This window comes from Panthera uncia, chromosome A2, assembly GCF_023721935.1.
Source record: "Panthera uncia isolate 11264 chromosome A2, Puncia_PCG_1.0, whole genome shotgun sequence".
Lineage (NCBI taxonomy): Eukaryota > Metazoa > Chordata > Mammalia > Carnivora > Felidae > Panthera > Panthera uncia.
The window spans coordinates 148,102,112-148,125,611 of NC_064816.1; the positions used below are offsets into that span (position 1 = coordinate 148,102,112).

A 23,500-nucleotide genomic window follows, 5' to 3' on the forward strand; every position below is an offset into this window, starting at 1 on the left:
GAACGCCTCAACGTTTGTCATGGATGCGTTTTACCCATCAGATCTCCAAATTTGTCACTCGGGAGCCTCCCCAGTTATTTTTCTGTAATAATATTTTCCCCCAAATCCACTGGTGAGGCTCTTTTCAGCACAATTCCCACCTCTAGTTTCTTCTCCATTTAATATACTGTGTTGAGCAGAGTCACAGAATTGTACCCCTGGAGGAAAACTTTGAGATCCTCTAGTCCAATCCCCTTGCTTTAGGGTTGAGTAAACGACCCCAGGGGGTGAAGGGATGTGCCTAAATCCTGCAGCAAATTAGTGGCAGAGCCTGACGCAGAATATGTGCTCCTGATTCTCATGGTCTCTTCACAGCTTTCCTGTTTGTTTCTCAAAGGACATAACATCCCTTTGTATCAGGTACTATATGTAGCAGAACCAGTTTATCCCCTCTGGAGAGTCCTGGGGACCCCAGACAAAGATTTTCTCACAGAGGATTGAAGGCAACATTTCCCTGGATTTTTCCCCAAGTGACTCCCTCCCAGAGAACCCCCACCACATCTCTTGGGAAGCATCATCACCAAGGTTACATGACTTCCCCCAAGGTCACACAGAGGGTGACAACGTGAAAAGGGAACCCAGGACTCCTGACTCAGGGCTGGTTGTCCAAGCCACAGGCAGCCTGGACAAGAGACAGATGGTGAAGGAAGGTTACAGAAGAGACCAGAAGACACGGCCGGAGAGAAGAAGCTGGATACCGGGAAGGAAGGCCAACAATCTCTGACTCGGCTCTCTGGTCCTTTTTACTTTTCACATGGACAAACTGGAAAAGAAAAACTGGCTGAGTGTTTACTACAAACGTGTAGTTTATTTCCCCAAAACCTTAGCTTAAAATTACTCTTTGAGAACACACATCTCTGTTTATTAAACACAAAATGAATCTGACCACACGCAGTGTTGTGCCAACAGAAATATTTTGTACAAATGGTAAGGCTGGGAATGAAGGAGCCAGAAATAGCCACTCATAGGGCTGCAGAGCTGAACAGGACCTGCCCTCCTACTGTTCATTAACTTCACCTTAAAATGCCCTTACCTGTTTGATGCTAGTTACTCACTAACTTTTCTAACAGGTAGAGCTATCCCACAGTGGAACTGGCTGCCTTAACAATTGGTAAGAAGCCTGCTACTTGAGGCATTTTAGCAGAAGTCCAAGTCACAACCTTGAGAGCCAGGAGAAGTCAAATGCAGCCATACCAAACTCTCTAACTTCTCCTTTCATTGCAGGAGAGGATCCTTACTAGGTTAAGGATTGGGCCAGACGGCTTCTAGATCCCTTTCCAACATTGAGAGTCTATGGGGTTTTTAAAAATTTTTTTTTTAATGTTTACTTATTTTTGACAGAGAGAGAGACAGAGCATGAGCAAGGGAGGGGCAGAGAGAAAGAGGGGGACACAGAATCCAAAGCAGACTCCAGGCTCTGAGCTGTCAGCACAGAGCCCGATATGGGGCTCAAACTCACAGACTGAGATCATGACCTGAGCTGAAGTCGGACACTTAATGGACTGAGCCACCCAGGTGCCCCAATACAACTTGAAATTTGATTAAGATTTTTCTTTAATGCAACCAAGGATTTCCTGACGTTGAAAATTTTCCCACACAACCAGATAGGTACTGTTAAATGTAGTCTATCTGCTCTGTTGTGACTGTATTGCTTTCCTGTGAAATATCCTTTTTTAAAATATATTAATTTGAGGGGCACCTGACTGGCTCAGTCGGTAGAGCATGCAACTCTCGATCTTAAGGTTGTGAGTTCAAGCCCCCACATAGGTGGTAGAGATTACTTAAAAATAAAATCTTTAAAATAAATGAATAATTAAATAAAATGCATTAATTTGATTTTATTGCCTGATTATAAGAGTAATATGTGTTCACTGCAGAAAATTTGAAAGACCCATAAAAGTGTAAAGAAGAAAATAAAAACTGTCTCAAAGTGTTAATTCTAGATATGGCTACTGCCGACATCTTGATAGGATGCTTCCCAAGCTTTTTCTTTGCCTATGCATGTGTAATAAATAGCTGGAATCCCACTGAATATATAGTTTCACATCCTGCTCTTTCTGCTTTGTATTATATAGCAAGTGTTTTTCCAAATCATTAAATATCAAAGGAAAAAAAATATATCATTCTAAAACATCATTTTAAAAGCTATCTTTGGGCACCTGGGTGGCTCAGTCGGTCAAGCATCTGACTTTGGCTCAGGTCATGATCTCATGGTTCATGGGTTCAAGCTCTGCGTCAGGCTCTGGGCTGACAGCTCAGAGCCTGGAGCCTGCTTCAGATCCTGTGTCTCCCTCTCTCTCTTCCCCTCACTTGCTCACACTCTGCCTCTCAAAAGTAAATAAATGTTAAAAAAAAAATTTTTAACAGATAGAAGCTATCTTTTATTCCGCTATAAGGTGCTTCTAGGCTTACATTTTCACAAATATTATAATGTTGAGGTAGAGAATCTTGGATATACATTTTTATGCTCATCTCTATTTCCCTGGGGAAAAAAGATTTCCAATGAGCCTCACATAGAAAGAAAGGTGACTAAAATAAATTAACCCTTACAAAGTCTACAACTTAGCTACAAATAGCCCAATATTGGAGACTAGACATATGGTAACACAATGTTGTTGGCCCCAAGTACCTGACTGAGGCAACCCAACCAAAACAAAAAACAAAAAAACAACAAACAACAACAAACAAAAAACCCCATGACTCATCCTACTTATTTTTACAATATGTGTAATTGCAATTGTGCACACAATAAAAATAACCAGGTACATAAGGAAACACAGCAACATGGATGAAAACCAGCAGAAATAATAGACAAAAGAAACAGATCAATGGGGGTGAACAAATATTAAAGTTATAAAACAGATTTTTAAAAATTATGGTCACTCTGTTCACAAACATGAAAAATGAGACTGTATAACAAAAAGTTATTTCATAGTGGACAAAATGGAAATTCTAAAACTAAAATAACTGAAATTAAGAACCCAATGGGAAGGGGCACCTGGGTGGCTCAGTCGGTTAAGCCTCCGACTTCGGCTCGGGTCACGATCTCGCGGTCTGTGGGTTCGAGCCCCGCGTCGGGCTCTGGGCTGATGGCTCAGAGCCTGGAGCCTGCTTCTGATTCTGTGTCTCCCTCTCTCTCTGCCCCTCCCCCGTTCATGCTCTGTCTCTCTCTGTCCCAAAAATAAATAAAACGTTAAAAAAAAGAACCCAATGGGTAGTTATAAAAATAAATTAGACACAGATGATAAGAGTTCTAATAAAAGATAGGTGGCTCAGTTGGTTGAGCATCCAACCAGGTCACAATCTCACAGTTCATGGGTTCGAGCCCCACGTTGGGCTCTGTGCTGACAGCTCAGAGCCTGGAGCCTGCTTCGGATTCTGTGTCTCCCTCTCTCTCTGCCCCTCCCTGCTCCCACTCTGTCTCTGTCAAACATGAATACGTTAAAAATTTTTAAAAATATATAGGGCTGAAGAAAATATTCAGAATAAAGCCCATGAAAACAAAAGGATAGAGAATAAAGGAAATAGTAAGAGAATTAGAGTCTGCAGTGGAGAGAAAAGAATGGGACGGTAGTATTTGATGGCCGACGTCTCAGCACTGATGAAAGACCTCAAACTCCATATTCACTTGTCTACAAACGTCAAGCCAGACAATTAAAAAGAAATCCATACTTGAACACACTGTAATAAAATTTCTGAAAACCAAAGACAACACAAGAATTTTACAAACAACCAAAGATAAAAGAGACAAATTACTTATAAGGGAGGGCAGTTAGATGGACAGTTCTCAACATAAACAGTGGGAGTCAAAAAAAATAGAATCATATTTTTAAAGCACTGAAAGAAAATATCTGTCAACCTAGAATTCTACATTCAGTGAAAATAACTTTCAAGAATAAAGGAAGATGAGAACATATCGTGACGAACAAAAACTGACAGCATTAGTCACTCCACTGCGGGAATACTTAAGAAGCATCATAAATGGAAGACCAGACGTGCAGAAATGAATCAAGGAACAATAAATTGGTAAATATGTGGATAAATTTAAGTAAACATTCACTGAATAAAAAAGTAATAATGAGGGGCGCCTGGGTGGCTCAGGGGTTAAGCTTCAGCTTAGGTCATGATCTCACAGTTTGTGAGTTCGGGCCCCACGTCAGGCTCTGTGCTGATAGCTCAGAGCCTAGAGTCTCCTTCGGATTCTGTGTCTCCTTCTCTCCCTGTCTCTCCCCAACTTGTGCTCTGTCTCTGTCTCTCAAAAATAAATAAATGTAAAAAAAAAAAAAGTAATAATGAGTTACCAAGTTAAAAAGATATGTATATAGTTAAAATACATGACTGTAATGATAGAACAATCAGGAATGGACAGGTAGAATTAAAGTTCCAAGCTCTTCCCGTTATTTGGGAAGATGGTAAAAGTATCAATTAATATTAGACTTTGATAAAGACAAGAATACATGTAGTAATCTCTAAAAAAAGGGAATAAAAGACTCAACCCAAAAGTGGTGAGCAAAAAGAGAAAAGAGATATAAAACAGATGGGAAAACCAAAGAGCACTTGTAAGACAGAACTTCAAATCTAAACTGATCAGTAAACACATGCCAAGGTAAACAGATTAAGCGGCCAAATTAAAGACGAAGATTGTAAGACTGGGTTTTTTTTTTTTTTAAGTCCTACACTATGTTTTTATAAGGTATACTTCTAAGACATAATAAGAATTTAGAAAAACTCAAAGACATGATGGGAAAAGATTCAGCATGCAAAACTAAGCAAAAGAAAGGTGGTATAGTAACATCAGACAAAGTAAACTTGATGGCACAATTACTAGGGATAGAGAGGGGTATTTCAAAATGACTTTTTAAGGAAGGTTCAGTTCACTGGGGTGTCAATTCTATATTTGCATGAGGCCTAATTACAGCCTCCAATATTTAGTACAAAAACAGACAAAACTACAAAGCAAAGAGAAAAACCCACAATCATCCGTCTCAGTACTCAACTGAATAAGCAGACCAGACTTTTAAAAACAGGAAAAATACAGGAGATGTGAACCACACAATTAGCACTCCTGATGTGATGGACTTACACGGAACACTGAACCCCACAACTACATGACACATTCTTTTCAATCACTGCCAAATATTTACCAAAAAAATGGCCATACGATGGTTGTTAATGAATAGCAAAACATAGAAATCATCAAAGTATGTTCACAGATTGCAGGGCAATCCAAGAAAATGGGGGCAGGGAGGGGATGAGGTCCAGGACCCACATGGAAGATGGCTTTAGCCAAGAGGAAATCCCATCCTTCTGTTAACCCCACTTCTGTCTGGTACAAACAGAAGCATTAATGCAGATGAATGAATTATCCTGGGAACTGTTCAGAAATGGTTCCAAATGGAGGGCTCTAGACCTTGTTCACCTTGTTACTTTGATCAACTCTATGGCATGATCTCCAGATTGGACTTCATTTTTCTTAAAAGTGTACTCCTCAATCTCTCCAAATTATAGAGCCATAACGGAACAGCAGTGAGTGTGGTTAACTAGATCCTGCTCAGGTGAAACTACATGTTTCAGTCCTGTGAGCAGCTGGAGATTGGCAATTATTTTGTGAAAACACATTTGGACAAAGCCCTCTGCAGGAAGAGCTATGGACCTATCTCTGGTCACAAGTTAGAATATAGCAGGCATAGTTGTATTTGGGGCCAAGATTCTCTTTAGGACAGGTTAATTGGAAATGAAAGCCCCAAGTTCATTTAAAATTTTTTAACGTTTATTTATTTTTGAGAGAGAGAGAGAAAGAGAGACAGTGTGCGAGCAGGGGAGGGACAGAGAGAGAGGGAGACACAGAATCTCAAGCAGGCTCCAAGCTGTCAGCACAGAGCCCGACTAGGGGCTTGAACCCACAAACCGTGAGATCATGATCTGAGCCGAAGTCGGACGCCCAACACCCAACCAACTGAGCCACCCAGGCTCAGTTCAAAGCCCCAAATTCAAAGACAGTAGTCTCTTCCCAGAGATGGAAGGGATGGGAAAGGGGCCTATCAGAACCACAAGGGAAGCTTCCTTAACATAAAATATCCTACCCATAGGAGGCCATTCCAGCCCACAGAATGCTGGGTTTCAGTCTTTTGGCACAGGGAACACTGTGCCCCCTTCTTCTCTTTTTTTACATGCAATGTTATCAGGGAAAGCAGATAAAATCGGAGGCACTGAGGGCCATGGAATCCCCACCCCTCTGGCCAATTCCATCCCAATCACCACCATGGAGCCTGGCCACAAATATTTTAGCCTGGACTTTTTTAAAAGTATGTGTAACCAAACACCTATCTTAACTATTAAAAAAAAAAAAATCTTGAGGAAGTTCCTGCAGAACGTCTAGCTTTAAGCAATCAACTTCCCCATACGCTCTCCAAAGCAAACCTGATATAAAATGTATGGGAGAAGTTGCTAGGTGAGGCAACCAGATGCATGGAGTTATTACAGACCTGTTCTTTTTTTAAAAACAAAAACAAAAACAAAAAAACAGCTAATAGTGGTGACATTTCTGAAAATAGTTGCTATGCAGCCCTTCCTTTGGGAATTAATGAGTTAGCAGACACCAGTCAAGCCCTTCCTATTTTAGGATAATAAAATCCTTTCATCTGCTAAGAGAATGTTTCTCTTTCAATTGACTCGAAACATCTAAAACAGTCCCCAGTCAAACAACAGTGGGTTAAAAAGGAGAGAGGGGACAGATTACTGTTCTTGCCCTCTCCATCTACTAGATCCAGAATTATTTTCATTGGCACAATTTGATACGATGCTGTCAGCTTAGATCAGGGGTGTCACTCAAACCACTGTCACTACCACCCTAGGCCGGGCTTTCCATGTCCCAGGCTGTCATCATTTTGGAGGGACACGCCCCGCTCACATCAAACATATGAACATGCACCCAACCTCCTACACTCAATTGTTTCTGTTTCCATATTTAAAACGAATTATATAAAATTTGCTTTTGAGAAAAAAATCTTTTCTTCTCGAGTGCACAGGCTGCTGTTGTTGTTGTTCATATTTCGGCTGAGAACCTCTTTTCGTGAAGGTCTCCAACATTTTTGAGATCCTTGAAAATCTCGTTGACCCCACACATTGCTGTCTGTCATCTCTAGGGCCCACTGGATAAATCAGCCCTCGTCTATGAAGCTCAGTGTGGGGTTTACCGTGAGGAAAATGTCGAGAAGAGTGTCCGTCCCATTAAGGAATGTCATCTCTGTGAGAACCCAAGGAGAAAATGTCTCTCTAGTCTGGTATCAGGAACTGTTGTATTCACGCTGTTTTGGGTTTTTTTTCATCTTGTGAGCCCATGAATCATCCACGTGACCATGTTACCCTCTTCCCACTGACCACCACAAAGCTTAGAAAACATGCATGCCATTTTGCGCTCTAAACTCATTTATATATTTCCTACCCTAACTTTCTCTTCGCCTCATTTCTTCCCACTCATTTCAAATTTATTTTATCTAGTTTAATTAATCCTATGTAAGCTTCCTTAAGCCCTTTTTAGACCAAGGCAGGATATAAATAAGCCAATACGTAAATAACATTATTTTTTCCCCTAAAACTGCCTTTGTCCCATATTTTCTAAGTGCAAGGACCCTTCCGTCAAAAGGGTAGTTAACATTCACTGAGTACTTACTGCCGTTGGCCAGCAGCACTGTGTGAAGCACTTCGCATGGATTACTTCATTAAGTCATCAAAGCAAGTCATGAGATAGACCCTCTTCCTTCTCAGATAAAGAACCTGAGGCTTGGATGTATAAAGTAACTTGCCAGGGCCACTTGGTCAAGAAGAGCCAGGCTAGAATTCCACCCGAGGCTGGCCTCATGGCCACCCAGGAACCCCAGCTGGAAACCGTGTCTTCACTCAAGATGCCACTCCCCGGGTTCCCTTCTGTTGAATTAGCCAGCTAGATGCCTCTTGACTCTGTTCCCCTCTTCTCTATCCTTAGTCCAACTTTTAAATTCAGGGCTCTTTCCATCTCTGGCTGGGATTTTCTTTTTTTTTTTTTTTTTTTTTTTTTTTTAAGTAAGCTCTATACTCAACACGGGGCTGAAACTCAAGATGCCGAGATCACGAGCTCCATGCTTTACCAACTGAGCCAGCCAGACACCCCATCTGGCTGGGATTTTTGCAACAGCTTCTGAGAGGATCTTCTGAATCCAGGCCTGCCCTTGGTGGATTGTCCTCCATGTTTCTAAAATATAATGGTATCCACATGTACAAGTTCCCTACAAGGTGCCCCAGTTGTAAGACAGAGTTCAGTTTGCTTCGTCTGGCATTCAAGACCATTTACAGTGTGCACTTAGTCAAACCAAACACATTGTGACCCCACCCCGTGCTTCCAAGATGGTAATTACTCCCCGGACAAGGGGCATGCGTTCGTTCATGTCTCGGAGGTCCTGCACACACTGTTCCCTTCTCCTGTACCTAGCGGACTACACAGCTTTCAAGTTTCAGGTCAGAATGCCATCTTTATTTTGAAATGTTCACTGAGTCCCCTCATCCCCAACTCTCCTCCACGATTTTCCCATTCTTTGTAGAGACTTCCTCACTATACTTATTTCATTGTGTTGTCATCGTTTGTTTGTCCATCTCCCTTACTGGACCCTGAACTCCTTGAAGACAGGAGCTGTGTTGTCTTACCCACTTCAGATCCCTCTGCCACACCAAAGGCCCAGCACATAGTGGCTACTACTCAATAACTGAATGTTCAACCAAGTGGTAGGTCTAAATTAGATTTGTGTACCTGCAGATTAGCCTTCTTAAAGCACTTCCGCCCCCAGCTCTCAAGCCCAAGAATACAGGGCCACCACTAAAGTTTGTACCTTAAGGCAAATTAGAAAACAATGCCTCCTCTGAGCTGATGTATTCCAATACACAGTCCAATACAAAGACACCTTTCCTCTGAGCTTACACATGGCTTACATGTCCTTCCACATAGCTTCGAATGAGCTAGACTTTCTCTCTCACTCTCTTGACTGAACCAATTTTTGTACAAGAAAATAGTGCATATATCTATACATGGCAGGCCTGCATGCACACAGACAATTCTCTTGCCCTTGTGCGTGCTATTCCTTTTATTTGAAAGGCCATCCACTCCCATCTGTGTATGCAAACTTTAATACCCAGCCCAAATGTCACCTCCCCTGTGAATGCTTCCCCCATACCTCTCAGGCAGATTTAACCACTCTCTCTTGTGTATTTCCACAACTGCCGAGGATACTATATTGGAGTCTTACCATACAGCATCACAAGTCTTTCTTTACTACTTGGTCTCACTGCTGGCCCATGAGTAGGATCAAGAGTAGGATCATGCCAGGCATCATTGAATCCCAGGTATTGAATCCCAAATACCTAGAATGATGCCTTTCATATAAATGGTGGGTATTCAATCAATGTTATTACTTGGTTCAAAATCTTTACAAAGCCTGTTTTTGCCTACTGATTCTTTCAAACTCCCCAGCCTGGCACTCCAATCTGCTAGCCTCATGGCTATCCATTCACATACCCACCTCACCTTCCTCTGGTCTCCTCCCCTATCTGCACTCTAGCCACAGTGGACTCTCGAGCACCCCTTCTCTCTGGACCTTTACTCCTCTGTTCCTCCTGCCTACAGTACCCTCCTCTTCTCTTTGCCTGTCAAAATTCCATTCATCCTTTAAGGCCCAATGCCAATGCCATGTTTTTCATGAAGCATCCCATCAGTAAATGTGGCTTCTTGTTGCTAAGAACCAAAGTACTTTGTCCTTCTGGAGTCATTCCTGAAACATTACTGTGTTTCAAAGAGGTGTGTTTGTAATAAAAGCACTTTGAGGGCAGGTGTCCCAGACTTTAGCATAGTGTGGTGCACACAGTAGGTTTCAGTAAAAACTGGACTAAAGAGAAGAAGGAATCCAGTGCTCCACCTCAAATGGAAGAGGCAGCCAGCTCAATTTCAAGGAACCAGGAGAGCACAAAACTTCTCTCCTGTCCTCTTTTTTATCAGTAGGGATAAAATGTGAACTCAAGGAAGAATTGCATAAATCGCCCCTCCCTTCCTCCCCCCACCTCACCCCCACCCCTCCCCAGCCAACACAGTTCAGCTTCCTTTCTAGAGAGGTAAGAGCAAGGAGTGACAGCTGGTTTCTTTTGCTCCACCCCCTCTCTTTTCCCCCAAACACAGAGCAGAAATTCACCTCTGACAACACTGCTTTCAAGCTCCTGCGGACACGGTGCATACAGGACCCATGGCACGCAGCACTCCTCTGTGGAGATAGTGCAGACAGACGCCTTCCTCTCAGCATGAAGCACCTCACCCCTGCACCCTGGGCCACTCTGGCCCTCAGCCTGGTCTTTGCCTCCTTCCACTTGGCTTGCTTGGCAGGTAGAACTGTGAACTTTATTCTTGGCCACCCTGGGAAGGGGGAGGGAGAGGAGGGAAGAAGGGAGGGAAGGAAGGAGGGAGGGTGGAAGGGAGGGAAGGAGGGAGGAGGATTCCTTGGCTAGGGTTGGTCCTGCACAAAGGAAAGAGCAAACAGTTCTTTTTCATCTAAAGGATTAGGCAGAAGGTGGTGGGTTGGGCTGGGGGTGTCTTACGTTTACCTAAGACCATGATCAAATAATCAACTCCTTAGCTAGGACAGGAGCAACCATCTCAATTGGCCTTTGCCACAAAGAGGAGAAAGCAATGTACTGACAGTCTCTCCCAGCAAGGGACCAAACTATCTTAAAATTTTTTTGGTTGCTGTTTCTCAATGGCTCCTTCTCAGTGCCCCTGGCTATTGTGGTTTGCAATCCCCTCTTTGTACTCCTGATCCTCACCTAAGGTCCTCCCTCCTTCCCTTGATCCTGCACTTCTCTGCAACTTTCACAAAACCTTAAGGTATGAAAGCTGCCAAAGGCTGCCTACCATTCTCCTACCTTCTCCGGCGGGCGGGAGATGTTGAGTTATTGTCTTGTCTTATCACAGAGGCTGGAGGGGTTGAGTGGCAGCCCCTGTCTTGCTTTCTCAGGCTGGGCTCTGCAACTCATGCAGAGAGACCTCCCTTACACTCTTAAGCTCCTGGCTTTGCCCTCCAGCTTTGATCTTGCTCCACAGCTCCTTGAGATTTCCCCCTCCCAAAGCCAACCCGTCAACGTCCCCCTCAGGGCAGTATCTGTCTCTCTCAGCCTCACCACCTCTTCTTTGAAGGTTCGGAGTGTGAGCTCTAGCCACTCAACCTCAACTTAATTCTGGCTTCCACAACTTACCAGCTGTGTGAACTTTAGCAAATTACATAACCTCTCTGTGCCCCAGTTCTCTCTCTTATACCATGGGGATAATTGCAGTGCTTATATATAGGGTTGTCATAAAGAAGAAATGAGAGTACTGCAGGTAAAGAACTTTCAATAAATTAGCACATGGTAAACATTCAATGACTGTTAGCATATTTGTTTTATTTTCCAATACCCCTCCCCAAGTAAGACTGTTTTACTCATTTTATTTACCTTCACAGAGACTTGCTTATGATAGGCTCTCAAAAAACTTGACAAATCTAACTACACTGAATTGTTGGGTCCTCCCAGCACCCTGTACTTTGGAAGTGACCCCACCTAGGACCAGTCCCTGACCAGCTGTGCTTATAAGGGAGGAGGATGAGATTTAAATTGTTAGAAATTAATAACTAAGCTATTCAGTTTGAACCATATAAAATTACTGATATTGAGCAATTTTTTGACTTATTGAAATGGCAATTTCAAATGGTTTAACCTAATACCAGCATCTGATTAAGTAGGTTTTTTCCACTCACTTGCTCTAGATGTAGACCACTTCCATTCTAGGGCAGAGGGGAGATGAAAGTCAAGGCCAAGGAAGTCATCTGGGTTAAAAGGGAAATTAAATGTTGAATCAATCTCTCCAAAACAAATAAAGACTGAGTTCTAAGTCATTTAGTTGTAAATAATTTACAGTAACAATCAGATTGCATCAAAGTAATTACTAGACTTTAGGCAGGACATTGGAGTGGCCTGGGTGGGTGGGTGGCATAAAATTAGTGGGCAGCAATTTCATGGCTTTGGCTAAACAAGAAGTTTCCTCCTGACTTGTCCTGCTACGTGACAACAAGCTTCTTTGAAGGACACGCTGACCTGGAGTCAGTGGGGCCTTGAAAGTTTCCAAGCCACACGTTTTTTTGTGTTTTTGCTTTTTGTTTTTGGCATCCTCAAGGAAGCAGAACATCAATATAACGTCCAGAAAAAAATCTTTAAAATTGATCTCTTGGTTTTGATCTACCTAGATTAACACTATCTAATAAACATTTTTTTGATGATGCAAGTTGCTGGGTGGGGGCCAGCAGTACAGGCAGTGAAAGAATTCACCCAAGGCGGAACAAATGAGATAGAAGTTTTGCAAGGGAGCAGCAGGCGGGACAGCAAAGGAGATACTGTCTTCCACACGGTGGTGGTGAGGGGCTGTAGTTATAGGGCAGAACAGAGGAGTGTGGGGAATGTATGGAATTTTTCCTCTTTTTTGGTAATCTTAGGAACTGTGCCTGGTTATAATTGGTCAGTTGGGGCCTATGGCTATTTCAAGGTGGGTCACTTGATCAGCCTGTTGGCATTCAGCTCCGTGGTCACTGTGGGCCCTTTTGTCGTCCTCAAGTTTCCAGGGTTCAAGCCCATTGCCTAAAAGTGGCCTCTACAGAAATGTTCCAGATCCAGGCTGTGCTCCCAATATGGTAGTATGTTGGAATGTGGTGATCCATTGTGGTAACTGAGCACTTTAAATGTGGCCAATATGACCAGGAAGCTGAATTTTTTATAGCCGCAAGTCACTGCCATATTGGACAAAATGGACTTAGATCATCCATCTGCTCATTGTCAGTTTGAGCCGGAACATGGACAATGGCTTTTCTGGCTTGGGATCTTTATGTTCATGTCCATAGCCCCACCTCACCCCCAAAATGATAGAACTTTGAGAATTCCTGCTAGAGCTCTTTTTATCTTTGTGCTCCTTACTTATTAAACGAGAGCCAATTCTAAAGGCTGCATATTCTAGCAACCTGTGGACTTGTTTGTACAGGGTTTCATTTTTGTGATAACCATCTGCCTGAGTAATACCAACATAATCATCAGAAGTACAGAATCAAAGTCAGGTTTCAACATTTGCTCAAGTTTTTAAAGGGAATTGAAGAATTATGGAACGACATTCTAGATTTTTAAGTGATTGTTTTAATATATACTAGAAAAACCACTTACGGATGTAGCTCTTTGTATAGAAAACAGCTAAAACAGTGTTTGGAAAGCTGTACACAACAGGCCCTTGGCCACTGAAGAGATGAGATTTGGAGGATATGAGGTGTGAAGGAATGAGTCAATGAGATATGCAGATAAAGCATCTCTGAATGATAACGGTGAAAGGAAAAGGGGAGTGTATTCATTTGCTGTCATAACAACATACCACAGACTGGGTGGCTTCCACAAGTGAAATCTATTCTCTGACAGTTCTGAAGACTTCAGGTGTCACCACCAGGTTTGTTTGCTCCTGAGTCCCCTCTCCTTGGTTTGCAGATGACCATCTTCTGTGACCTCACTAGGTCTTTTCTCTGTGCAGGTGCCTCCCTGATGTGTCTTCCTGTTCCCACAAGGACACCAGTCATATTGGATGAGGACCCGCCCATATGACTCTGTTTAACCTTGACTGCCTCTTTAAAGGCGCTTTTTTCAAATACAGTCACTCCTGTGGGTTAGGACTTCAACGAACTTCATGGGAGAGGAGACAGTTCAGTCCATAACAGAGAGTTGGCTTTGTTGCATGAAGTCGTAACGTACCTAGAGTGGAACGTCTATAATAAACTCATAGTATCACTACTGATTCACAAAACAGATTTCAAACTCTATACCTGGGAATGACTTTTCCTACCACCTGAGACCATCTTCTATCTTTTCTTCCAGAAGCAAGGAACAGCATCAACGCAACCTTGACCACCCACCACCCAGACCCCGGAACCCTGGAGCAGTGTCCCAGTAAGCTTCTCCTGGCAACTGCCCTAACTGCAGAGGTGGCCCTGGACCTGGGAGGGAATCTTAAGCCTCCTTGCTTTCTGTTGTTTGGTGTCCACTGGCTGAGTCCCTGCCTGGCCTTTCTGTGCACCAGTGTGGTTTGTTCATGGCCTCCAGAACTGCATGCGTAGCACATATATAAAGCTATCTCAGCCTTGGCCTCGATCTAAGCTCATGATATTTAGTATAGGTGGCTTTAATGACCCATCCACAGGACAGCAGCCAAAGAGGCCTTAGAAACTTAGAAGAGGAAAAAGCCATGAAAATCCGCCTCTATCCTCTGCAGGAGCTTGGTTTTGTACCTTTTGCTTATTTCTGTCCATCCCCCACTTGAATATTCCCAATGGCAAGAAGGCCCGTACTTCATAAAGCACCAACCACTGTCATACACGTCCAATTACTAGAAAGTTTTGCTTTATGCTATATCTGGCTCCCTTTATGCTGCCCTCACTGAATGACCGAATGTGTTTACTTACGGGCACTTATGAAGGAGGGTAACGGGCAATAACACAGAGAGGTGAAGCACGTGGCTTTGGACTCCTACAGACTTGGGTTGGAGCTCTTGTTCTGCCATCTTGGGTGAGTCGCAGCCTCAGCTTGTTCATGTAGAATGGGAACACTAACTGTATCCATCACTCTGGCAGGAATAAATAAGGGAACGTGTGTGAAGCACGTAGCAACAGCGCATGCACACACTTTGGAAATGTTAGCTACCGTATTCTTCCTCCTTGCCTGTTCTTGCGGACGTTGGAGAAGAACTGGGTGGGCTGGTGTGATGCACCCCGTTGTTCTTGCCCTCTCTTCCCCACTAGATGTGGACTTCTGCCCACAGGCAGCCCGGTGCTGCCACACTGGAGTGGATGAATACGGCTGGATCGCGGCCGCGGTTGGCTGGAGCCTGTGGTTCCTCACCCTCATCCTGCTCTGTGTGGATAAACTGATGAAGCTCACTCCGGAGGAGCCCAAGGATTTGCAAGCATGAGGCTTAGAGCCGCAGCCCCAAGAATGGCCGTGGCCACCATTGGGTTTGTAACAGCGGGAGGGGAGTGTGGTTGCCGATGTGGTTTCTGCCATGTAACGGTCATCTGTCACCTTTGTGCTTCGGTTGCTCTTGAAAGGGGAGGAAGATGGAAAGGGGGATCCAAGGAAGGAAGGCCAGTGCCGCTTCACACCTAAATTCACAAGGCGGTCGTGCCTTCTGAGCGCTGACAGTCTCCTTTCTCGGTCTACGGGGACTGCTTCTCTTGTAACCGCTGCTTCCTTCTGGAAGCACAAGAAACATGCGACCTAGACTCTTGTCCATGCATTCGGAGCTAAACTCAGAGCCTTCTCACCAAAAAGGTCATTGTCTTCCATCCCTCACTTCAGTCACGGGCGCCGCTGTCGCAGTTCAAAACGGAAGCGTCGCCATTGACCCACTCTCTGTCCTCACCCCCATGTGCCTTGCTTCTCCAGCTCTTGTCCCTTCTTCAAGGTATCTGCCAGGGCCATCCCGCCCCACTCTCCCCGCCGGCACCCCGGTTCTGGCCTTCCTACATCGCCCCTACGTTGTCGCAGACACATCCCGTGTAGTTCTCACCGCCAGCAGGAACCTGCCTCCCCACTGGCCACTCCCCGGGGCAGCTGTGAGCATGACCTTCAGTAACGCCTAACAAGAACTTCAGTCTGGCCCTCGGCTCCTCGAGGGAGTCCGACCACCTTCCCAGGCCTGTCTCCCTGCACATCCAGGGCCAGGGCGCCTCGGGGCTCCAATGGCCCAGTCTTCAGCCCCACATCTTCCACTTCTCTGCTGCCAGGCCCTCGCCTCCGGGTCTGCCTTCCAACTCCGCCTCCGGATTGGAGGATTGGAACTCCCTTCCCCGACGGCCATGGGGGACCTGGAGCTGGTGCTTTTTGGGGCGCATCTGCTCCGCCCTGAAGTGCAGCCCTCGTGAAGACACAGTCCGTGCTACTTCCTCTCGCTCCTGGGGACAGAATGCTCTTCGTAACATTTGTTCGATGAATGAATGGATGTACGAATGAGTCCTTGCCCTAGACGAACTTACGCTTATCGCTCCGCATACAGCACTTCCATTTCTCTATAAATGGTTGAACATAGCCAGTCTCTAAAAAAGCCACTTGGTTTGGTCTCTGTTCATCCTGCACGAGGATGCTGCTGGTCATCGTGAACATTTCCAGTGGGGTCAGGAGGAGAGGAGGGTGGGTTCACCAGAAGGAAGAAAGGACAAAACGACTCTCTCTTTGGGAGCTGATTTCTGCCCTTTGGGAGGGAGTATGTATTTAGATTGGACAAACGAAATAACAATACAGAAAAGGGAGAGGCTTCTGAAGCAGGAAGAAGCATCTTCTGGAGGCGGCAGGTGATTCAAAGCTGCTTGGCTGTTCTTTTAGAAAATCTCGATGGGGGGGTGGGGGGGGGGGGTTGTCGCCTGGGTGGCCCAGTCAGTTGAGCTGACAGCTCAGAGCCTGGAGCCTGCTTCAGATTCTGTCTCCCTCTCTATCTGGCCCTCCCCCACTCATGCTCTGTCTCTCTCAAAATAAATAAACATTAAAAAAATTTTTTTTTAAATCTCAATACAGGCCACCTGGGTGGCTCAATGGGTTAAGTGTCCGACTCTTGATTTCAGCTCAGGTCATGATCTCACAGTGTGTGAGTTCGAGCCCTGCATCAGGCTCTCTGCTGTCAGCACAGAGCCTATTTCGGATCCTCTGTCACCCTCTCTCTGCCCCTCCCCCGCTTGTGCGGGCTCTCAAAACTAAGCATTTAAAAAAAGAAAATCTCAGTACATCTCCCTGACAAGGGGCACTGAAACAATTGCCTGGCCTCAGTCTGCTGTTTTCTCAAGAGCCAGGTAGTTTCAGAATCTCAGTTGTTTAATCGATAAAATGGGTGGATTTACTGTTCCTACATGTTAAATAAACAACGTGCACAGAAGTGTCGGCACGACGCAATGGTATGAACATACACGAGCATGATCCACTTTTTTAGACAGCGGAGGAAAGGGTTTCCACAATCTGTGATGGTTGAATTCCTTAGAGATGGAAAAACTCGGGAAGTCCCACCCTTTGATTTAACATCTGCAAGCATTTTTTTTTAACGTTTATTTATTTTTGAGACAGAGAGAGACAGAGCATGAACGGGGGAGGGTCAGAGAGAGAGAGGGAGACACAGAATCTGAAACAGGCTCCAGGCTCTGAGCTGTCAGCACAGAGCCCGACGCGGGGCTCGAACTCACGGACTGCGAGATCATGACCTGAACTGAAGTCGGCCGCTTAACCGGCTGAGCCACCCAGGCGTCCCTTAATTTTTTAACATTTATTTATTTTTGAGAGACAGAGACAGATAGAGCATGAGTTGGGGAGGGGCAGAGAGAGAGGGAGATACAGAATCCGAAGCAGGCTCCAGCCCGACACAGGGCTCAAACTCACAAACCAGGAGATCATATGACCCAGGCGGAAATCAAGAGTTGGATGGATGCTCAACCAACTGAGCCCACGTACTCTCAGAGTGTCAGTTTTCTAAGTGGAAAATGTAGAAAATGGACATCAGTGTTTACTAACTCAGGGGAAAAGCCTGGAGGGCCGCACGGAAGGAGGCGGGCATAAGGCCCGTCCCTGCAACCAGAGCAGCATGGCTCTTACCCCGTCTATACCAGACCCCCACGGTAAGATTTCATTTGCTGCTTTAATAGGCAGAAAGCCAGAACACCGGTCGGTGCCTGACATCCCCTCCAATCTGGACAACTTGTAAGTTCTTAGACTACGTTCAAGCGAATTCAAGTGAATGTGGCCGCCACTGCCGAATTCAGAGTTAGGCGTGTTGTGAATCAATTGCCCTTCTTTCATCTGTACAAGAGGAAGGACAGACCAAACGCAAATAATCCCTCTTCCCTTTGAGATGAGAAAGACAGTTATATAATTTGACGGTTATGCTTTCCACATGCTTTATCTCAGATCTTCCCTCTCAGCATGGAATCTCTTTATTCTATCAAAGCAAAGATTTGTCAATAAATTAAAAAGGAAAACCTGGAGGGGAAAACCAAGTACCCCCTTCCAGGGATCTAAGAACTCCCTGGTATAAAGCAGCAGGACTTGCCTAGCAGTTTTCATTTAAGATTTTTGCTTTTAGTAAATGATGTCGCCCTCAGCACTGTCACAGGCTGTGTGATACAGAGCCCACACTGCTCAAGGCATTTCCTGTACCAAAGTGTAAGGCATAGAGGTAGAATATTAAACATTAAGGTGTGGTATAATTATCTGACTTTTAAAAATCATCATCTGAAAATCGATTCTGTTTTATATGTATGATACCTAAGGACAAATAAATATATAATTTTTTATTAAAAATAAAATGTGATACTATGCATGCAAAACTCATCAACAAGCCTGAGGCTGGCCTGGGCCTCTTTTCCATAAAAATGCATATAAATTTACCTTTAAACTTAGAGAAACAATAATCTAGAAATGTTTGTTTTTTAATTTTTTTTTTAAGTTTATTTTGAGAGAGAGAGAGAGAGAGCATGAGCAGGGCAGGGGCAGAGAGAGAGAGAGGGGAGAGAGGGAATCCCAAGCAGGCTCTGCACTGTCAGCACAGGGCCTGATGCAGGGCTAGAACTCACAAAGCGCGAGCTCATGACCCGAGCTGAAATCAAGAGTCGGACGTTAAACCGACTGAGCCACCCAGGTGCCCCTAGAAATGTTTTTGATGGAAAGCAGCTTTCTCTGTCGGCACCCTGGCATCTGTTCTAAGGTCATGTACACATAATGTGCTGTGACTGACTACATAGGTCTTCCTTGGCGTGTGGTAGGAGTGCCTTGTAGCCAACCTGTACCTGGCGTCTCCTTCCAGCCTTACCTGGTCGAGCGCATCCTCCAGACTTCCTTCCAGAATAATCATTCTTTCTAATATGTAAGTAAATGATCAAGGCACTCCTCTGCCTGAAATGCCCCTGTGACTCCCACAGCTGACAGAGTAAAATCCATACTTTTAGGATGACCCCTAAGGCCTTCTGTAATTGGATCCCCGGGCATTTCTCTAGCTTAATGTCTTACAAATCCTTCACCCACACCCAGTTCTGAGTGATTTCAGTTCTTAAACATGCCAGGCCTTTCTATCCTCACCAGTTTTGCTCTTGACATTCACAGGGCCCAAAAGACACCCTTCCCAAGAGGTAGATTTCTCACGAACCAAGAGAAGCTTACAGCTCAGGTCACCTCACTGCCTGCTCCACCCCCCCCCCCAACTACCTAATTTTGTATTCCTAATTCTGTATTTTTTTTTAATTTTTTTTAACGTTTATTTATTTTTGAGACAGAGACACAGCATGAACGGGGGAGGGGCAGAGAGAGAGGGAAACACAGAATCGGAAGCAGGCTCCAGGCTCTGAGCCATCAGCCCAGAGCCCGATGCGGGGCTCGAACTCGAGGACTGCGAGATCGTGACCTGAGCCGAAGTCGGACGCTTAACCGACTGAGTCACCCGGGCGCCCCTAATTCTGTATTTTTTTTAAGAGGGTCTTTTAATTGTATACATGTTAGGCCCCATAAACCTCAACCTTGCTCCTCCCCTTCTCCTTCTCTCTTCTGATAGGTCCACCTTCTCCCCACATATTCAGAGACTTAAACACCAACAGATTCTAACAGCTCAAGGTCACATCCCTAGGATGATCCAACCTCACCAAATGCTTGCCTGAGAAAGCTCCAGACTGACGAAAGATTTAACTCTTTGTTCTAACCAAAGTCTGACAATAGGCACCTGATCACCCTTTCTTAGAGCATTTACTAAAACGGGCTCACAATTGTGAATTCTGCCTCTGTCCCTTTGAGATGTAGATGTCTATTTCTACACCTACATATCTGTCTGTCTATCTATCCATCTATCTATCCGCCACAACCGGGACCTGAAAGCTATCCTTTATAACGTAATCATCGGGAAGGACAGGGCCTCTGTCTCCCCAGCCTCTGGGAGGACAGAATCCTAACTTGGACGACTGACAGCGGGCAGTCACAGCTGGCCTAATCGGCATTTACACTGACCTCACTCTTGTAATTTCTCACTCCGCCAACTCTACTGAGCCCCGGCTCACCCCACTCCCTACCCCCTCATTCCCCCTAACACACCCAATCACCTCTGTATAATTGAAGTTGAGTTCCCGCTAGACCCTCTTCCCTAGAGTAATAGTATATTACAATTAAAATCTGTCCTTCGCCACTTCAGCGTCTGACTTTTTTTTACCTTTGACAACGGAGCAGGTTGGACTATACTATCTACCTGCTTGTCTTTCTCACTGGTCCCTCTGAAGGCAGGGGTCCATCCACCCAAGGCCTATGTGTGCAGCACACGCTTTAGTAAACATCTGATGATTTAGCCAATCACAGGAGACCCAAGAACATGGCCTGTGCTAACAACCGGAGTAAAGCCGTTACAGGGGAGGAGGCTCTTGGGAAAACTTGGGAAAGTCCTCAAGATTGGGAAACATTTAAATTATTGTCTCCATAAGTTTATAATAAGACATGCTTAAGTCATTTGTGGAAGCGAGTAACTGGCAGGTCTGCCCAACAAGTTAATTCTGCGATGAGAGACAAATGGACCAGGGGCCAGATCATACATAAGAACGGAACTTTGGCTCACAATCTGCAGCAACGAGTCCGGGCAGCCAACCCGTTACCTGTCCAGGAAGTCAATTTGGTCTAGGAAGTCCAACTACTACCTGCAGCACCCAGGCCAGGAAGCCAAATCCCTCCACAGCAACTGGCCCAAACAGCCAGGATTTGGTTAGTAACAGATAGCTTGGGTGATTTAATTTTCGCCCCCGTTTCCAACGTAGGACCATCCAGGGAAAGCCAAATGTGCCCCTTTAACCAGGCACACAGGATACCCCACTCCTTAGCCCACCTACGGCTGATCCATGCCAACAGCCTACAATCAGGGCGCATGGAAGATGCAGGGCCTCCCCGCTCTTCACGATAAAGCTTTCCCCCTCCCCTGCCTGCCTGTCTGCCAAATGGAAGTGACAGTGGCCGGCCCCGTCGCTAGAGCAAGCTCGGAATGAATAGCTTTGGCTCCTCAAGTGGTCCTCATTTATTTCCATAGTGACTCTTTGTTGAAAACTTTGTCCCATTCTTCGTACCCTCAAGGAGACGTTTTCACCTGACAGATTCCTGTTACTGGGTCAAATGAAGGAAACTACTGGGAAGGAGGGAGTATTATGGGCTGAACTGTAGCCTCTGCAGTTTCTTACGTTGAAGCCCCCAGGACCGCAGAAGGTGAACTTATTCGGAAATACGGTCGTTGCCGGTATAATGGTTTAAGAGGTCACATGAGAATAGGGCGGGCCCCTAATCCAGCGGGTTTTTTATGTAAAAGGGAGACTTGGACACAGATCTGCACACAGGGAGAACAACACGTGCTGAAGGCAGAGATCAGGGTGACGCGTCCACAAGCCAAGGAATCCCAAAGATCCCCAGCAAACTACCAGACACTAGGGGAGAGGCCTAGAACATATTCTTCCCCTCGGAGAGAAAGAGCCAGCACTGTTGACATGTTGATCTCAGACTTTCAGGCTCTGAGCAGTAAGGCAACACATCTCTGTTGGTCTGGGCCACCCAGTTTGTGGTCCTTTGTTATAGCAACCCCAGCAAACTAATGCAGAGCAGGAGTTTTTGAAAAGGGTAGTTTCAACTGGAAACCAAGGGCAGCCTTGTGCTCAAAGGCTTGCAAAGTACAGACCGCAGAACTGTAAGCAAGTAGGTAAATAGGCAAGATGCAGTACCCAGGGAGCTTCAAGCCATGGGAGTGTGCAGTGATTCACCCTCTACCACAGGACGTCCAGATGGCCTTCCTGCCCCTCCCTGGGCCCCATCATGGCTCTCCTCCCCCACACCACACACTACTTGCCCAAGAACAGGTCAAGAGGGTGGAGACTCTCCTTGGGAGATGCTACTTGAGGTGACGAATGCCAGCCCCAGGGTCACACACATCCCGTGCACCCCACAAAGTCACCATTCCATCCAGACTTACCCTATGTGAGAGCTGGTGGCAGCAGTGGGTGGAGAATGTACCATTTCAGGCTTCTTGTACAAGCCCTGGGGCAGCAGGAAGTCTCCTTCTGGTAAATTCCTCTAATCAGCCTTCACTGTACACACGGCTGTGAACATACTTGCAGAGCTCACGTGCATGCCCACGCCTTGTCCCAGCCCTTCTCTGGGGGCTCAGAGCTTGCTTCCCTCACCTACCTGTCCCTTGACACTGGTGAGCCAGAGTCCCTTGCCTGACTCTACATGGCAGCATGGAAGGAACATGGAGCGCTTGAGAAGCCAACACAGGGCACCCTGGAGTCCGGGGTACACATGAGCAGGAGGGCAATTGAAGGCAGCAAGGCTGCTGCCCATTGGCATCTGGAAAGCCCTTCTAGGGTAGCTCATGTTGTTCATTGCACTTACACAGTTTTTCTTAAGGAATGGGCACCTTTTTTAATTTGCAGAGAGGTGTCCTAGGGGCCACCAAAACCTAAGAGGGGGGAAAAAAATGACAGGTAAGGTGTAACACTTGGCTTCAATTACAGGCTTGTCTGATACAAATTTCATATTGTTATAAGCAATATATTAAGCACAGAGAATACTTAATTATACTCTGAAGATACTCAGATCAAATATTCTTTTGAAAACTGATTTATAAGCTACCGAGCTGTGACAAGACACGGGAGAACCTTAAATGCATATTAGTAAGTGAAAGAAGCCAATCTGAGAGGGCTCCTTGCCATTTGATTCCAACCATATGACATTCTGGAAAAGGCAAAACTACGTCGACAGGGAACAGATCAGTAGTTTGTGGGAGAGAAAAGGATGAATGGGAAGAGTGTATTTTTTGAAAAACCAACTTAGAGAAGACCAACTAATGGATGGACACCTTCTGCATCACATGCACTAGCATCAAACTTTAATGCCCAATTAGCTCACTAAATCCATTCTTGGGATGGCTGAATAAATTAAAATTATAAATATGCATTTATCCTTAAGAGAACAGAACTCATTTTTTTTTTTTTTTTTTTTTTTTTTACTTATTTTGGGAAAGTGTATGCCATATTCCCATTGTGAGACCCAGCCTTCCTCCACGTGAAGTTTTATTCACTCATACCTTGTACTTTCCTCCACTTTTCTGGGTGTCTGTGCAGGATATTGTTGCCATTCTGTCGTCATTGGCCTCTGGAAGGTCCCATGCATTTTTATCCTTTATTCGCTTTCATCCCCCAATCCTCTCTCAGTTTCCTGCTCCCATTCCAGAAGGCAACCACATGAATCCCTATCTGTGCTCTTATAAAAAGTGAACGATTATAAGTTCGGGTATTTTGAACCTACCTTACCTAGATCTCATCCTGCCTCTTTGCTCACTCAGTAGTAATGTTTT

General features: G+C 45.1%; 2 protein-coding genes across 4 annotated transcripts in view; one reads left to right on the forward strand and one right to left on the reverse strand.

Annotated features, from left to right (window-relative positions):
• The window catches only part of ATP6V0A4 (ATPase H+ transporting V0 subunit a4), a 93,081-nt gene extending 82,773 nt beyond the window's left edge, over nucleotides 1-10,308 (reverse strand). The window contains exon 1 of the mRNA XM_049641935.1: nucleotides 10,251-10,308. The gene's annotated coding sequence lies outside the window, so the exon portion shown is untranslated. The remainder of the gene's footprint in view (nucleotides 1-10,250) is intronic.
• A 46-nt stretch (nucleotides 10,309-10,354) lies between these two features.
• TMEM213 (transmembrane protein 213) lies at nucleotides 10,355-19,368 on the forward strand. 3 transcript variants are annotated; one of them, XM_049641933.1, is made up of 4 exons: nucleotides 10,355-10,438; nucleotides 13,987-14,058; nucleotides 14,907-15,119; nucleotides 15,891-19,368. In XM_049641933.1, exons 1-3 carry the CDS (start codon nucleotides 10,357-10,359, stop codon nucleotides 15,074-15,076), a joined length of 324 nt encoding a protein of 107 aa, XP_049497890.1. In that variant the 5' UTR covers nucleotides 10,355-10,356; the 3' UTR covers nucleotides 15,077-15,119; nucleotides 15,891-19,368. The 3 variants fall into 3 exon arrangements, with proteins under 3 accessions (XP_049497890.1, XP_049497889.1, XP_049497891.1); XM_049641932.1 differs by having other exon boundaries at nucleotides 14,907-19,368; XM_049641934.1 differs by having other exon boundaries at nucleotides 13,990-14,058; nucleotides 14,907-19,368.
• The last annotated feature ends 4,132 nt before the right edge of the window (nucleotides 19,369-23,500 follow it).

What these genes read in the sequence shown, in the direction of transcription:
- TMEM213 (XM_049641932.1), top strand. Translation starts at nt 10,357, where the DNA reads ATGAAGCACCTCACCCCTGCACCCTGGGCCACTCTGGCCCTCAGCCTG. An exon ending in CCACTTGGCTTGCTTGGCAG is followed by an intron (nt 10,439 to 13,986) that starts GTAGAACTGTGA and finishes CTTTTCTTCCAG; the next exon opens with AAGCAAGGAACAGCATCAAC. An exon ending in AACCCTGGAGCAGTGTCCCA is followed by an intron (nt 14,059 to 14,906) that starts GTAAGCTTCTCC and finishes CTTCCCCACTAG; the next exon opens with ATGTGGACTTCTGCCCACAG.